This window comes from Mauremys mutica, chromosome 7, assembly GCF_020497125.1.
Source record: "Mauremys mutica isolate MM-2020 ecotype Southern chromosome 7, ASM2049712v1, whole genome shotgun sequence".
Lineage (NCBI taxonomy): Eukaryota > Metazoa > Chordata > Testudines > Geoemydidae > Mauremys > Mauremys mutica.
Genome location: NC_059078.1, coordinates 44,033,048 through 44,050,825, shown reverse-complemented (window position 1 = coordinate 44,050,825; position 17,778 = coordinate 44,033,048). Strand labels below are relative to the sequence as shown.

The window sequence follows — 17,778 nt, the reverse complement described above, 5'->3', positions numbered from 1 at the left end:
CTAGACGGAGGCATAGCCAGGCAGCATTGTGTGCTGCCTCTGCCTGCAGGCACTGCCCCCACAGCTCCCATTGGCCACTGTTCTCATATAGTTTTCCATGCTTTCTACACATGATGGGACCAGCTAGAGAAACCCACAGCATGAGGCAGGATTACCATCAGACACTATACTTGCAAATCTATTAATATTATGGAGGATCTATAAGCCTTATTTAGGATTGGTATTTCATTGTGCTTGGACCTGTACACCCTGTAAGATACTGTCCTTGATATGAACTGGCATAGCTCCATTGGCTCCAATGGAGCCATAGCAGCTAAAGGTCTGGCTCATTCTATTTTGCTCAAAACTAAGGTTGGAAAATGTATCATGTGATAGTGGGTTATCACTTAACTTCAATCAGCCAAAACCTCCTATTGAATTCAATGGAAATTGGGCCACTCTAAGGACTAAGAAAAACAGGATGAGGACTTGAGAATATGGGTAAGGGTTTTGGAGCATTTTTAGCAGCCACTTACTGCACTGTACTTACCAATCTCCTAGAACTGGAAGGGACCTTGAAAGGTCATTGAGTCCAGCCCCCGCCTTCACTAGCAGGACCAATTTTTGCCCCAGAACCCTAAGCAACACCCCTCAAGGATTGAACTCTTAATCCTGGGTTTAACAGGTCAATGCTCAAACCACTGAGCTATCCCTCCCCCCAATACCCAAGATATTTCCATAACAATAAATCATTTGATGAGTATATTGAAAAAAAGACAAGTTTGCAGATGAAAAACTGGATTCTTAGCAAATGAAGTACAGTCAAGCCAGTTCAAAAGATTATTGATTAGACCAGCAGGTGGCAAAAGTAGATCAGTAGATGGGTTAGTCTGTAAGTACTCTGAACAGGAAGCTATCCAAGTGAATATGATCAGTGTTGGCCCTAATCCAGAGGCATATTTAAGCACATGCCGAACTAAATAGGCAAGTAGTCCCCTAAAGTACACTGCCTTATTTAGGCTTTGATGCAGCAATTGCCCAGTAAGTTGATTTGGGGATTATTGGGGGAAAAAGTTATTAAAAATACTGAGTGCAAGGCACAAACATCTGCAGTAAGAAGGCAGTCAACAAATTAGACTGTAGATGATACCATCACCTTATAGCTTACTGTGCCTCCTTTAAAAATTCAGATGTGTGTGTGGAACCTAATCTTCATATTCAAATAGTCTTTTTTAACGCTATGGCTGAATGTGTACAGACAATGTTTAACTGAGTTTTGAGGACATTGCCAGAAGCAGGAGAAATAAAAAATTCTTAATCCACTTGTTTAAGACTTCTCTGAAACAAAACAAAAACACCAAACAAAAAATAAATACAACTGTAGAGTAAAATTGTGCACATTTGGGCTGTTTTTACCAATTCATCTTCTAATAACTTTTGAAAATTTAGGATGACTGTGATGTTATCTGATTAAAATACAGCCATGAAAATAATTATTGCTACCACTGTTATATAATTGTGACAAATCTTACACAAAATATAACTCATGGCCAGAAAGGATTAAACAGCTTGCAGGCTAACTAACCCAAAGCAGACAATTAAAGACATGTTAGAAATGTTAATTAGGGCCATTGCATGCTAAATAGGTTTGCATTTCAAAGTTCTAGGCTATGTTGTTAGAAATTAGAGGTAATATTAATTGTGTGCATCTTAGATGTTACCTGTGTAAACGGACAGTCCCTGTCTGTCATTATAGCTACTAAGTCAGCGATCAAAAGGGAATATTAACATTTAGATGAATCTTGGGTGAAATAATGTCATTGTCTATATGTCTCTGAAGTTTGTGATAGACTGCCTAATGGATAAATTGCCCTATGTTAATTTGTGTAACTAATTACTGGTGGTGTTTAGGAAGCAGAAGGTTACATCAAAAGCCTATTGTTTACCCAGGACTGTGTGGTCAAGTTGATGCTAGAACACTGTATAAAAGATGGTTGGGTCCGGATTCTGTTATCTCAGATCTGCTTAAACTTCATCAGGGGAAGCTTAAGTCGCAAGATTGAGGTCCCAGTTATGCTGGTACTCCCTGAAGGTGATATTGGACATTAGACTATAACCTATGAACTAAATTCTAAAAACTCTTTGCAACTACAAAGCTAACCATCTCTGCTATGTATCTGAACCTCAAGAATTAAACTCATGTCTGAATGCATATTGATTTTTTAACCATACTCTCTTCTTTTTTTAATAAATTTTAGTTTAATTAATTAATAAGTGGCTGTAGCGTGTATTTGGGTAAGACCTGGAATATTCATTAACCTGGGAGGTAATGTGTCCAATCCTTTGGGATTGGTAGAATCTTTTTCTTTTATATGATGAAATAAGATTTTCAGAAATCTTCATCATATTTGACTTGGATACCTGGATGGAGGCTTGAGGCTGGGTACTTTAAGGGAACTGTGTTAACAACTTCTGAATAACTAGTGAGGTAATAAAGAAGCTGTTTTATGCTGGCTTGGTAAATTTAAGTATTGAATTATCCACCAGTTTTGGGGTTTGGCTGCCCAATCTTTGCAGTTCACCCTACTTGAGTGACCTCAGCTGGCCCAGTGACCCACTGTGACTGGTCACAGTGACAATTATGGACACATTTCCAACATTGCATTACTTAAGTATAGAGGGTGAGTCTTTTTATCAGCAATATTTAGTAGCATATGAACTGAGCACTTAAAGTTCTTTCCCTGCTTCACTACACAAGGTCAGCACTAAGATACTGAAGCAGGGCTGACGACAGAATCCTTATTGCTGCTCAAGTATCTGGATAGCAGTCCTGTTCTGACTGACAATTGAGTCCATTACACCGGGCTGGTGCAAGGATGTTTCGCGCCCTAGGCGAAACTTCCACCTTGCGCCCTCTGCCCCCGCCCTGAGGTACCCCCCCCGCGGCAGCTCCCCACCCTCCGCCCTGAGGCTCCCCCCTCGCGACAGCTCCCCACCCTCCACCCTGAGGCACCCCTCCGCCCCAACTCACCCCTGCTCCACACACGAGCACAAGGACCCCGAGCATGCTGTCGCTGCTTCACTTCTCCCACCTCCCAGGCTTGCGGTGCCTAAGCTGATTGGCGCCGCAAGCCTGGGAGGTGGGAGAAGTGAAGCAGTTCCCCTGCGTGCTGCCCCCCCCTTACTTGCTGCAGGCGGCCCTCCCCGTGCTCCCCTGCCCCAGCTCCCTCCGCCTAAATGCCGGCAGCAACTGGGGCGGCCGAAGATCCGGCTGCCGCGGTCGCTGCCAAAGAAAATGGCACCCCCCAAATGCTAGTGCCCTAGGCGACCACCTAGGTCGCCTAAATGGTTGCACCGGCCCTGATTACACAGCAGTAAATGAAACTGTTTCATCCATACCATACATCAACATGACAACCATTTCAGCCTAGTTGACAAAAGTCACTGAAAAACCTCAAGCATTCACATTTTGTTCTCCATTAGTTTGAAATAATGTATACAACCATTACATAGGAAATTAGAAGAATTTTCGTTGAAATAGGAATTATTACAACATGGATATAATTCTATACGTTGCCTGAGAGGCAAAGTAAGAGGTGATCCCTGTCCCAATCTATGAAAGACAGGATACCACATAGCATAACAGTGCAAGAGGGAGGATGTGAGGATTACTGGGGAGCTGAGCAAACTGGAGAGGATTCCTGGAAATAGTCAGTTTTATGGATAAATTTAAAGGAGATGAGAGAGCTTGGGAGGTAAGTGGGGAGATTTCCTTGGGGGCAGCCATGAAGCTGAGCCTGGGAGAAAACCAGTAGGTAGGTATGTAATTATGATCTTGTTTTCACTGTAGTGCACTTTTAAATTCCTAAGGAGTCTGCTGTTGCATTGTTAGCATTAATGCTATATGTTCTCCAGGAGATGTTCTTGCTTGGTGTTTCTTGTAATCAGAAAGAAAGAAAATAACGTGATCATATAATTAAAGACTATATCCTAAAATAGCTGGCATGTCATGACTTTCCAGTGCTTGACTTTCAGCCTTAATAATGTCCTTTTAACATAGTTTGTGTGTAAAATATATAAGTGCATAATAGGAAATATGGCAGCAACAAGGAGAAAAATGGAAGAGACTAGAGGGTGCAAGGAGAGCAGAAGCACGCATAATTTAACAAAACAAATGCTGAGTCTTAAAGGAAATTTGTCCTACTTTCTCCTCTCCATTTCCTATTTGCCTCTGGCATTGCTTGTCGCACAGTGTCTATGCCTTTACTGGAAACTCTTTAGGGCAGGGATTTTTTAAAAAACGTATGTAGTGTACCATGCAGATTTGTGGCACTGAATAAATAATTGTACAATTTGTTTTCTTTTGTCCCAAGGTTTAACATAGGAATTTTCTATTTATCACATTTTAGAACCAAATAACTCGAGTATTTGATGTTTTGTGTGCAGCCAAGATTTTAGCATGCCATTTGCTGGATAATTTTTTGGGTTTGTCCTTGCACCAGTTTTTGATGTTTGGACAGAGTGATTTATTTTGTTCGGCAGATTTTGTGCAGTGCTTTTCCACCTTACAGTAGGCACCATATAAATTGATTAAATTGTAAATGCCGCTTCTTCCCTCGTGTTTTAATTTCTTTTGATTTTTCTTAATGCTATTGATTGTGTGTTAAAGTAATAGGTGTGCTTAGGTTTTTATTTTGTTTTAAATTTTAATACAGGAGTAAAAACAGTTAGCTTAAAAATACCAGAAACTGAGGTAGTAAATTGATCTTGATACTGTTTTGTTTTGTTTTCAGAGTGTCTGTCTAATTCAACATTATTTTCTTCCTTGTTGATGAAGTTTAAGCACTATACTCTGCTGTCTGCTGCCCAGGCCAGGCTCTAATTGATGGTGGAAAGAGCTGTTCACACACATCCGAGATAGAATGTGGTCAAAGTGGTTGCTACATTTCTTTCTCTGAGCTCCTGACCCCTATCATTTCTGATAAATGCCCTTCTCCATCCCATTGTCACAGGAAAAATTCGTCATTGAAACGGGACTAGGAATCAGCATGCCTGAGTTTTATGCCTTGCTGTGACCCTTGCCCTCCAGGAGCCGTAGTTCTCTATAAAAGTAGCAATAGCACCCCTTTCCGAAAAGGGCATGACTCTTTTGGTGCTCATGATTATTTAGTGGTATGTAGCCTGTATTTCTAAATTTATCTACAGCAGAGATACAGTATGATCAGTGCAGTCTGCCTACACTACTGCAGGGACATAGCACAGTAAGTGAAAGCTGAGTTCAGTGACCATGCCTATTCACTTCTTGACCTCTTGGGTAAGAGTTCCAGCAAGCAAGAGAACTAGCATTATGTGTGGTGGCTGCTTTTGTGAGGTGGGTAAACTCCCATTCAGAACTGAACCAAGACCACAAACAGAGGGAGAAGCAGTCACCAAGAACTAACATTAGTATCTCATTACAAATTCCAGACCCTTGTCTACACTTAGCTTTACTTAAAGATATGACAGACCTCTTCATTCTTCAACAGTTTAGTAAAGCATTATTTGGCTTGAGTGGATTATAAATTAAATAAATACTTATATAGATAGTTGCATATTTACAGATATTGAATGTTAATGGACCCCTTTGAAATGTACTAGGATCGTACTATGAGAATGATTTACATGTTTTTCTAAAGGAGAGTCTGACTGTAGCGCGTATACCTTTGTAGGTAGAAAGGGGGAATTATATTTTTTACAAACTACTTGATTAAAACACTGAAAAATGTTCATCCTTCAGCCACATAAATGTTCCATAAGTATTTTTCCATTGTCTATTAGATAGAAACAAAACTAGAGACATAATTTAGCAGCCAGCAAGCTAGCTTTCAAATTGTAATATTCCTAGAGATTAACCTGAATTTAATCTCAGATAATCCAAACACCCTCTAACTGCACTTAAGTATCCAAACCTGTATCTGAATTTCACAGTGGGTGTTCTATGATGGACCAAACCCTGGATCAGAACTGCACCAGGCTGTTTTTTTGTAGACTTTTATTATGTGAAGCCAAACATTGTTGCTCAGATCCCTAAACTAAGCAAGCTAGAGATCATTAGAACTAGGTACTTAGTTCTATAGGCCTGGTCTACACGGGGGTGGGGGGGGAGGGAGAGGGGAGCGAGCTAAGTCAGTCTAAGTTACACAACTTCAGCTATGAAAATAGCATAGCTGAAGTTGACGTACTTAGATCTACTTACTTCGGTGTCTTCACTGCGGTAGGTCGACTGCTGACACTCCCCCATCGACTCTGCCTACGCTTCTTGCTTCAGTGGAGTACTGGAGTCAACAGGAGAGCGCTCAGCAGTTGATTTATCGCATCTTCACTAGACACAATAAATCAACCCCCGCTGGATTGATTGCTCTGAAAATGTAGACATGCCCTTAGTAAGCAATATTCCTCTTCTAAAGAGAATCTAATTGCACAGTAACTGAAGAAGCAACGAGTAACAGTACTGATCACCATTTTCAAGAGGAATATTTAGGTCAAAGGCCAATCTGTTTAATTCCATCAAACTATGCATCTTAACCACATTGCAAAATTATGGCAAAAATCAGCTTAACGTTTAGATCCTCATTTTCAGTAGGTATTGGCTTATAAGGGACAATCTTACATTATAAGATATTTTTGTAACACTATGAGCTGCTATAACTGGAGAGAAAAAACATCTCACTTAGCAAAGTATTGATGTAGGAGTAACAGCAAAGTGTGCTGTAATTTACTTATGAGAACTGGCATAAGAAGTTAGAAGAGTAATTTAGAGAGAATGACAGTTACCCACACTCTGCTGTGCCTTGCAAAGTGTCTGAGTTTGCAAGAAGAATAGGAAAGTTAAGATACAACAAAGTGGGGGTCTGAACCCTCCCCTATTATCTATGTCCATTGCTCAAGTCACCGCAACCAGAATAATGAACATTATTGTTGACAGTTGTGTCAAAGAGTTAAAAGACTTAATGGCTATAAAGACTGAACACTTCTCACCCTTAGATGTAGTCTTTCCAAGTTGGAGGACTAGCACCTGTGCAAGGCTTTGGGTAGCTGACACTGTCACTAACCATGCTGCTGTTCTGTAGGGTAAAAGGACTTCCTTCTCCAGGATCATCTCACTCAACACCTTTCACTAGCACTTAAATACATTTTGAAATTAAGTACCAAATTACAATGTGTTTTTTTATCCATCCCCTGCACCTGAAAATCTTATGTAAGTCTTCATGTGAATTGGCCTTATGGATGGTAATTCTTAGTGGGTTACAGAGAGTGTGGCAGCCTCACAACCAATAAGGGAAATGAGTTGGGCAGCTTCTGGCTTGGTTTTCTTTTCTTAGAGCCAGCAAGACGCTCTCATTCTGTTGACTTTAATTTGGAAGCTGACAGCTCTTTGCATTTTATCAGAGGATTAAACATTCTGGGTCATTTAGCCAATTGATCATACACAGTAATTCAAGTAGCCATGAGCTGGCAGCAGCAATTTTACTGTCATGTTAAAATTGAATGGAAGAGAGTGTTTGGGCTAAATCATGGGACTAGTGACAAGAGATATGAATTCTCCTTGCAATACAGCCACAGACTAGCTCTACAACCATAGACTAATCACTTGATTGCCAGTTCTTCAGCTTCAGTTTCCCCATTTATCAAGGAGAGATAGGAGTACTTTTCATTGGAGTGTTGTGCAGCTTCATCCATTAATATTTAAGTGCTTTATGATCTTTAGAGGCTAGGGAAGAGCAAAGAGATATAGGAGAACTGAAAAACCCTAGAACAGTAGAAAGCAATATTTAACATGAGCCATGAATTAAACACAGATAGAATGAAGGAAAATGTCTCCAGTTCCCTGTGACAAAAAATATCAAAGTTAAAATGCAGAGTATATAAAACAGTAATTCAATCCATTTTAATGTATGGAACAGATACTTGGTCAGCCACAAGAAAGGAAGTCAGTATGTACTACACCATGGAAATGAAGATACTGAGATGGTCAAAAGGTTGGACACTCCATGATAGGAAATGAAAGAAGGTTGTAAGTAGCCTAATGAAGTTGCTCCAACTGAAGACAAGTTTAGGGAGGCTAGGCTACATTGGTATGGGCATATGCAGCAGAGACCTGAAAGCTATACTGGTAGGATGGCTCTTGCAATGATTGTGGATGGAAGACGACCAAAGAAGAGGCTAGAGACTTGGTACATTGACTGGATATTGATGGACAGTACACACACTAATCTACAAGACGGATCATGAGTTTTGGAAGAAGGCTATAAGTCATTGACCCCACATAGGAAAGGGGCAAGGAATAAGAAGAAGTTTGGAGGAGAGTGAGCTCCTCTTAAGGAACAAAATTCAAAAGGAATAAACTTGCATTAAGGGTCAGATTACGACACACTTAGTGTGGTCTCTCTTTCTTTGTTAAGAATAGTTCTTGATAGCAATGAATCATTGTGAAATGTGTGAAAAACTAATATCCCCTCTCCATCCATACTGAACCTCATACTTCACCTGACAATGATGTGAAATCTGCTTTGCTGAGGCTAGAAAGACACACACACACACAAACAAAAAGGAAATGCCTATTTTTTGCTAGCTGTCTGCTAGAGGGCAAATAAACTCTTTCTCACAAGCTATTTTTGCAGACAACTTGAAATGAAACTCAAATAATCATTGATTTTCTGAATATTAAGGATGTAAGTGACAAATGCTTTCACTCCTCCCTTCTCCCCCAAGCTTATATCTAGAAAAGGAATCTCTTTTGAACTTTTGAAATTTCTAGGGTGCATGAGTATGGGCAAAACCATGTATGGCATGTTGCCTCTCCGTTCCAACTATCATTGGGTCACTGCTATTGTGTTTTGAGTTGCACTGAAAGGATTTAACTGTGCCAACTTAAGCATGGCTAGTGGTTCAGTAAGCAAACAGCCCAGGCAGTAACAATTACCTGTTTGTGACCGGAGCGAAGAGAAATGAAGTCTGAGTGGAAATGGGGTAGCAAAGGCTGAACAAGACAGCTTTTCCCCCCACCCACTTCTGAGTGCTTTGGAGCTCAAAGCACCTGAAGAAATAAAGAGGACTCCAATAACAAATATAATTTTTCAAAACCTAGGGCGAAAAGGATTCAAGTAGGGCACAGCTCAACAAACAGTAGCTCACCTGGTAGGGGTAACATTCACACACATCACTACCACAAGGACTACGGTACTGTCTAGCACTGCACCCTCTTAACAACACCACTCTACATGAGTAAGTACACTCCTGTATTTCATCAGTGGTGCGCATGCAAGTTCCAAGCTCTGATGACTTGGATGGTTATAAACTCCATTAGGCCTTTGTACCTGTATTTTCCATGAAGAGGACTCTCAGGCTGGTTAAATGCACAGAACATTGGACACCTCATAGAAATAAGTTATAGCTTTCGGACCAAGTTTCTACTCACCAAGGAGCCCCACACTCCAGACTTCCAATTGAGCACCTCCTGTAACACCTACTGTAGGGCTCATAGCAGTTGCAAGCTGACATGGCTCTTGTGGGACTCCCCTCTGACAAAGCTCAGACTTTAAAAGGGCAAAAGACCGTCTTCACTGAATACACAATTTGCAAAATATTAGGCATCTCTGTGATGCAAGGTGCTATATAAGCAAATATCGATGTAACTTAAAAATATCTTTTAATATACAGGATTTCAGTTCGATTTAGGAGAAGCAATTCTATTCCACTCCCACTGGTACATCTCACTTGTTTTAAGTGTGTGGTGTAAAATTTGTACAGGGCAATTAAGCTGTACGCAGGGAAACAAACTGTAAGGCACTCATTTACTGAAAACCAGTATAAAAACCTCATGAAAGAAATGCTATTTTTTAAAATCAGAGTTGCCCTGTGAAACTCAGGATATTGAGATGGAACTTAGCCAGATTTTTTTTTTAAGTGTAGACTTAAATGAATAAAAATAAATTCTGTTCTGATGGAGTGCCAGCAGTAGCATAGTTAGGCTACCACATGGTTTGGTTTTAATTGTACTTTAACAGCACTCTTGTACTCAGCTAAAGGAAAGTGATAATGAATATGGATCAGAGGACTCCTAAGGTTTTATTTTCATCTCCACCACTGACCTACTGTGTGATCTGGGGAAGCCACCATCCTTCTCTGCCTCAATTTTTCCAACTTACAGAACACCAAAACTTTCCTCCCTAAGGAAGAAAGCATAGATAAAGAACAGGACTTGGCACTTGATGGGGCTGCACAACCTCAGAAAAACTACTAAGAGAAGAATTGTGTGGCTTAGTTAATTGATGTTAGAAAGTACTTTGAAGTTAACTTTTATCTGAAGTTCCCAAAATATTATATTGGAAAGGGAAAGGGATTTTTTTCCTGATTTCTCAGATTTCCATCTTCTGTACTAAACATTACTCCCAACTGTAGTAAAAACAAAAACAACTCTGCAACAGTGTTTTTTGTTTTGTTTTTTAATTTTCTTGCAACCACTTAAAACTGTCATAATATACCACAAACTTCTGTACACTCTTATTTACAGAGAAAGAAGCAAAATATTCATCCAAAATATTTTTAAAAACCTTTTTGATTAAATTGCTATACCTATCAAAAAAGATGGGAATAGATAGGCATATTTTCTTGTGCATATTTCTTCTCCATTTCATATTTCACTCTCAATGCATATATTATATAAAAAATGAAAAAAAGCAAGCAGGAAGGACACAAACACAATATGCATTTAAATTGGGTTTTGTTGTTGGTTGGTTGGTTGAAGAACAAGCAGCTAATTTAAAAAGGCAAAATACAGGAAAAGTGCATCAATTCCAATGATTTAGTATAAGAAAGAGGCCTATGCATGGTGATACTAGCCAGGATGGAGTCTCCCAGCAGACCTCTGATTGTCTACAAAAGGCTTTAACAGAAGTAAAAACAAACAAAAGAACAGGGAGGAGAAACATGAGACCTCAAGAGAAACACAGAAAATATCTTCCCATGAGGCTTCTTGGAAACTAGAGCTAGACGACTTCTGGAAGGGGCAGGTATTCATTTTTTTCCTGGACTTCACAAACTCATCTATGCATCACCCTGCTTGACTGAGCTCCAGCCTCACCACTAAAGCCAGATCTGAGTTGTTTTCCTTACCCTCGGCAATGCTGGAGACTTTCACAGGTACTCATGAGACAGCAGAGCCAATCACAGGTGTCAGCTTGATTGTGCTAAGTCACTTAGATCCTCTGCTTCTGAAGTTTGTCAGAGTGAGATCTGCTGACTTCCATGGCTTAGGGCTCAGCCTCTCACCATTGGTGAGAGACTAAACAGACCTTGTTTGTCTTCTAATCAAACAATTCCATCTGCCGTGTGTGATATGCTTCAGCACATTGACAGATCCAACTTATGGTGAGCTAGAATCCAGCATGGAGATACTGACGTCCTACCAATCTTATACTCCATTTTTGCTGGTCAGTTTTCAAATATGATATTAAAAAAAAGGCAAATTACAATAATGAAGCTTATACCGTAATTAGTGTATCCAAGACCCACTCTAACCTTTCACCCATAAGGCTGCCTTCAAAAACAAGGCTATTTGTATGATTTGGGAAAAGTTAGGCAACACACTAAAATGTGGCTCAGCACATCATTAATTTGAAATGGAGTTTTCAACCAACATTTAAGAAGTCTTCAGACATACTCAGTTACATTGGTCCAGATCCTCAAAGGTATTTAGCCTCCTAACTTCCACTCATTTCAATGGAAGTTAGAAGCCTAAATACCTTTGAGGACTGGGCCTTTGTGCTTAGTGAATGTATTCAAAACTCACAGTAGGGCAGTAACCAGTCCTACAGCAGCTGGTTAGGAAGAAGCTATGTATAGTATATTTTTGGCTTTATGATAAGGTTACCTAATCCAGTGACTTTTCTTTTGCCAACATACTTGCCTTGCTCTTTTGTCTTGAACACAACAGTGGGGTGGATTTGCGAAGGCATCCATTTCCTAGCCAATCTTAAACTGCAGAATTTGATGGGTTTGCAGAACCTATTTGGCTGCCATCAAGATCTCATAAGCCAATCAAGCCTCATTCTAGTTATATATATGAAATCTTTGTACATCATGTGGAAAAATGGAGTGCTAAGTCCTGCAAGTAATAAATATATTTATATTGCTTTGAACTTAGCAACTTAACAGTCCTCTCTTCTCTCTATATATCATTAGAATTGGGAATAAGAAATCGAGCATCAAAGTCTGTCACCACAACAGAGAACTCTTAGTGTTGTGATAGGCAGAAATCTAAAAACTACACCTGAGTCCCATCGAACATGCAGTCTTTATCAAATCCATAAGGGTCTAGTAAGCTCACTGGCATTCTGTACCATCCTCAAATGCGAATGGCTTTCTACCTGGTTCCCCAGAAAGCTACTTTCATTTTTTTTCTAGCATTTTAAAAAAATGCAAGTAGCTTTAGATCAGTATGATCAGCCTTGTACCTTTTCCTTTTTGGAAGGGTCTCTTTCCTTTCATCTCGGCCTGTTTGAGAGAGTCGGCTAAAAGCGGCTCTTGAACCTGACAGTAAATAGGACATGTTAACTTGCCATCCAGGGGATGTTATAACATGCACATTTTTAGAGACCAAGCACCTCTCTGCTATGGGCTCATTTTCTTCTAGTGCATGGTGTACAATACACCAGCCCGCTAATGAAATCTGCTTGCTCAACATGGCTAAATGTAGCCCTGTAAGTAAATGCTATGCGGGTAGCACCAAAGTTTTCTAAAGCTATGATGTGCTAATCTCAGACTGTATAATGCAGCCACTCAAGTTTATAATATGAAAAGAAGTGAGGGAGGCAGGAAAAGTAAATCCTGTGCTCCTCAACTGGTCAGCCATGGAAGAGCCTCCTTTACCTCTGTATATACGAGTGGTACCTAATAAGGAGCTCATTTTCCTGTAGTGAAGATTCCCTAGAGACGTGCAAAACACCATTGCCCATCTCCCATGCAACACTTATGGCAAGTGGATACAGTACAATCCCTGAAGCCAGTTCAGGTCACAGCAATTCCTGCTGATGAAGATATGATTAGCCTAATGCCAAGATTCACCCAACAAGCTACTCAAAGCTATCTAATTCTGCAGAAACAAAGGAACTACAGTAGCACGTGAGTCTATTTCAAGTCATGTCAGTGTAAGATCAACAAATATAAGCCAAAATACCTCTTTGTATTGTAGATGGAAAAGGATCTTTTAAAAAACAGTATCAAATGAAAAGACCATCCATAGACAATCCCAAATATCCCCTTTAAATCTAGCAATAAAGACAGAGTGCATTTTCCCCAGGAAGTGAAGTGTACAAGAACATGTGTGCATCATAGAAACATTATGCACAAACAATGGAAAACATCCCTTTTGAAAACTCAAATAAAAGTGGATCCCATTGGGACCAGACTGCAAATGCCTTCCAAAGTGAGGCAGAAAAATCAGCCTATAAAACATGCCCACGGTGACCTGTAGCTACTTCACAGGCCTCTGAAGCAGCTGACAAATGGAGTATTAAATTTATACTTTAAAACAAAATCCTTGACTCTGTGATAAAAAAGTTTGTTAAATCTCTCTCTATGTTTAAGTTCTGTACTTTTCTGACATCTACCTAAGCACACCCATTTTTATCAGGAGGGAAATGCAGCAGTCTTGGCTATAGAGCTGTCAACAGAGTTTGGAGTCAGCTTTTCCTTCACTTAATAGAGGGCCTTGGAAACCTTGTTCTGTATGATCGTCCAGCCTGATGTTGCATGTTGGTCAAGTCTGTCAAGGCAAAGTGCCAAAAGTCACTTCATTTCCCCAAGGGAAAAATCAAGAACCAAAATTTCCATTATTAGATGCATATTGGCAGGGGATTGGGACATGATTTCAATAAAAATATGTTTTAAACCTTGCTAGCTATGGATTGAAAAACAAAAGAAAGGAGTGTGCATCTCAATCTCAAACCTCCCCCCTCCCAAAGGGTACTAACTGTTAAATAGTTTGTCTTACATTTAGATTTTTATTTTAGGGTGGAGAAGGATTCTTTGGAATTTAGCACGTCTCTAAATATTTTTGCATTGACTGAACTATTCTAAGGGACTTGCAGCAAAAGAAACCCTCTGCTTATCCAGAGCTGCTCTCAGTGAAAGCTGCTTCACTGCATTCATTTCAGTGTCTTGGATGGGCCAGGAATGGACACTTGGACAAGGTGAACCCTACACTTTTCAGTTTACAAAGGATTCCCTAACTGAACCCTACAGTTTGGTTCATACAACATCCTAGGAACTAAACCCAGTAGGCTTGGATGGAGCTCAGACTGCCTCTATGGCCAGCCTCTAGCTACCATACATCTTGGAAGCCACTAAACATATCTTTCTTGCACTGCCTCCTCAAACAAACTCCCCTAGCAAGCACCAGCATCCCCTACTTTCTTCAAGTGTCCTAGTGCCTGCCTCAGGGCTTTCTGCAGGAGTCTGAGTGGAGGGAAAAGCAGGGAAGGCATGCTTTCTGATTTCCCACCTGTATGTAAAATATCGGCTCATATTCCCCCAGACATTTACAAACACAGGCAGAGGTTGATGAATGCATAGAATCTGGAACTCAATGTTCATTTTCAAGTGGGTCTGAGGTTTGATGCCATTTCACACAGCAGTATTAGACAGTAAGGTTGGCTCTGTTGCCCACTAAAAGCTTATGAAGAGAACAGCTGTACAGAGCTCCTTATGATGGCTATCTGATTCCATTCAGGCCTGACACGTAGTTCACCACTAGTGCAGCTCCACTGGCAGAAGTTAGCGTAGGCAGGGCTTAGTTTTCAATCACTTTTGCCAAATGGCATTCTCTGAGTCAAAAAACCCTGAGTCATGTCCACACTGAAGCTCCCACTCTTGCTTTCTCTGGTGGAGCTGAACTGATGGTGAATTTTCCTAGTTTACACACGGACCTGAGGTTCATGTAGTGGGGGGCAGGGAGAAGAGCAGCATTTAACATGCTCTGCTATGATCTCAGCTACTTTGTACAGGTAGAAAAGGGGCAAGGAGATTCAAGCCATGTTTTTAAAAGACAGGTCCAGCAATTCTACCTGACAGCCAGGATGCAGAATAGGGAGCCCTTTCTCTTTCTCCCACCCAAAACAGGGAGAGAGTGCAAAGCAGTATATTTTCCAAACTCCTCCTAAAGAAAAAGATGATGCTCCTGAAGTGCCAAACAAATGTATGCTGTTTTCAGTCAAAGCTTTGGAACAGAGCTTACCTGGAGATCAGAACTCCATGGGGATAAGGTTTTGAGCTTGAGGGCTTGGCTACACTTACAAATTTGCAGCGCTGCAGCAGGGTGTGAAAACACACCCTCTCCAGCGCTGCAAATTGCGGCGCTGCAAAGCGCCAGTGTGGTCAAAGCCCCAGCGCTGGGAGCCCAGCTCCCAGCGCTGTACGTTATTCCCCACAGGGAGGTGGAGTACGGACAGCGCTGGGAGAGCTCTCTCCCAGCGCTGGCGCTTTGACTACACTTAGCGCTTCAAAGCGCTGCCGCGGCAGCGCTACCGCGGCAGCGCTTTGAAGTGCTAAGTGTAGCCACAGCCTTAGATCTCTCTAAGGAACAGCAGCTGCTGTCCAGCTACCAATGAACTTCTCAAAAGAATTAACCCCCTCCCATCCTCAGTAATTACTTTTACTGTGCAGGCGGCAGAGGTAGTTTAAAAAAAAAAAAAAGAATCCAAAAACACTAATATAAAAGAAACAACTCTTGCTATACCGTACATTCAGAACCCTGTGGCCACATCATTGTCCTGACAATGAGCTAATTTAAATTAAAAAAAAAAGCGCTGATGTGTAAAAAGCACATCCCAAAGTCAGTGCTGTCTTAAAGCAAATGTTCTCTTTCAGGGAAAGGAAATGGAGTTTTTCTTGATTGGTTAGAAATAGGAAAAACATTTTCCAGTAGCTGCCTTCTCACTTACATGGCATCAATCTCTCCTTTACCTTTTTTAATTCTGCACCACCAGAACTCTTGAAACGTCTGTCTCCTTATAGGAAATGTTTCTGTAACCATTTTTTAAAAGTTAAAAAAGACGTGATCAAAAGAATGAGAGACTTGTCTTCCCAAGCTAGCAGCCAGCTGGTAGGGTAGCGGCTATGTTGGCATTGACATTTTGCTCCAGATGTTGTCTTCCTTCCCTCAAAGTGCAAAACTGTGGCTGAAACGATGTTTGTAGGTCACCAGAACTGGAGCCTCAGTTTAACCCCATTTGGCTTTCCCCACCAGAAAGGGAGGAATATGTTGCTGCAGTTGTGCTTCCAAAGGTCCACTTCCATTTGGCCACCCCTCAGTTAGCAAACTGCTGATAAAAAGCAAGTTTGACCCTTTCGATGTGATGGCAAAGTTTAATGGCTGGCCCAAGTTTCAAATCCATGCACTCCTGAACAGTCGGGAGGGTGAGCAGGAGAAGCGCCTGACCATCTATTTCCTGTCAGGAGACAAACAGAACATTGATAAGGCAGAATTAGTTGCTCATTTACTCCCATTCAAAGTTTGGCTTCCTTAAGTTTCAGCTCACGACTCTCTACCCCTAGGAATTTGCTCTTTCACTTGTGCTGCTTCAGTTAGCTAGAAATCTCCCTCTCATTACCTACTTGCTTCCTTCTTTCCTCATCTTGAAGTGCAGGTCCATTCTAAATTGTCTAAACAAGGTATCATATGGTTTCATCCTTACTGTCTCAATGGTTCCAAAGAAAATGTATTCAGTTTACAAGTAATGGGATTTCCCCCCGCTAATTTCTAGCCCTGCAAACTCAATCTGTGTTCAGAGAAGCAATCTGGGTTGTGTTCTCATGCATCCCCACACTGTAATACAGGTTGTGCAGGCCAAATTACACCCTCAATAACACCTACAGCCTTCATATTATGCCCTTAGCAAAATTTGTGTTCACCACCCAGGAGGGGCCTGGCAATTTGTAGTACTGGGCACTTAACAGGCAAGACTGGCAAAATCTACCTTTGAAAAGTAGATGTAATATGAAAAAATACATTAAAAGGAGTCTCACTTTTGTGCTGTGTTTTTGATACTCTCTTAAAAATGCATTAAATTTTTTCCCTAACGAATCCCTGTGCTAAACAAGGCTGAATCCCCACTCTGTCACTTCGCGTGCAGAAAGAGGAGCCCCGCAAGGATTCTAAAAATTAATACTTGCCACTCCGGGCTTGTATTCAACTATGAAGGATACAGCTTCTCTGACCTTGGCTTGGTAAATGCTGCCACCACCCAAATGCAAAAAACCCCCTTTTGAACCCAGGAGGAGCACTTGGGAATTCCTCCCTGTGGGTTACCCTCAAGCCCTTTCACCCCCCTCTGGGGAAGAGCTGAGAAAGAAAACAAAGGAGATTACCTGTGGCTATCAGCTAATCAAACAACATGCACAAACCTCTTAGGTCACCAAAAATCCAATTCTGCTCTTAAAAAAAGTAAATTTTATTAAAACAAAAAGAAAGAAAATACATCTGGAACGTAGGCATTTACTAGATTTTAAAAGAGCAATTCCAAAAATTAAGCACTCAAACTAGCTTCTTGGGGGTTTAGCTTAAATGTTACAAGCAAACAAAAGCATCAGGGGTTAGCACAGAGGAGGGCCACAAACCAAAATAAGAAATAAACCTGATAGTGTCTAACTAAACATTCACTATCCAAATTATTTCTTCTAGGTATGGAAAATACTTTTTCATACCTGGTTCAAATCTTACACAGCATTTCTGCTTATGGCATTGCTGCTCCGTGTTCCTGC

The 17,778-nt window shown here is 40.8% G+C and overlaps 1 protein-coding gene across 3 annotated transcripts in view; it reads right to left on the bottom strand.

Annotated features, from left to right (window-relative positions):
• Positions 1–10,445: 10,445 nt before the first annotated feature.
• The window catches only part of SFMBT1 (Scm like with four mbt domains 1), a 138,240-nt gene continuing 130,907 nt past the window's right edge, over positions 10,446–17,778 (bottom strand). For 2 of the 3 annotated variants that reach the window (XM_045025115.1, XM_045025116.1), the window contains one exon: positions 15,690–16,466. In XM_045025115.1, coding sequence (XP_044881050.1) covers positions 16,326–16,466 — 141 coding nt within the window. In that variant the 3' untranslated portion in view covers positions 15,690–16,325. Of the gene's footprint in view, positions 13,784–15,689; positions 16,467–17,778 lie in introns of those variants that run through there. The other variant, XR_006581206.1, reaches the window with a different exon arrangement.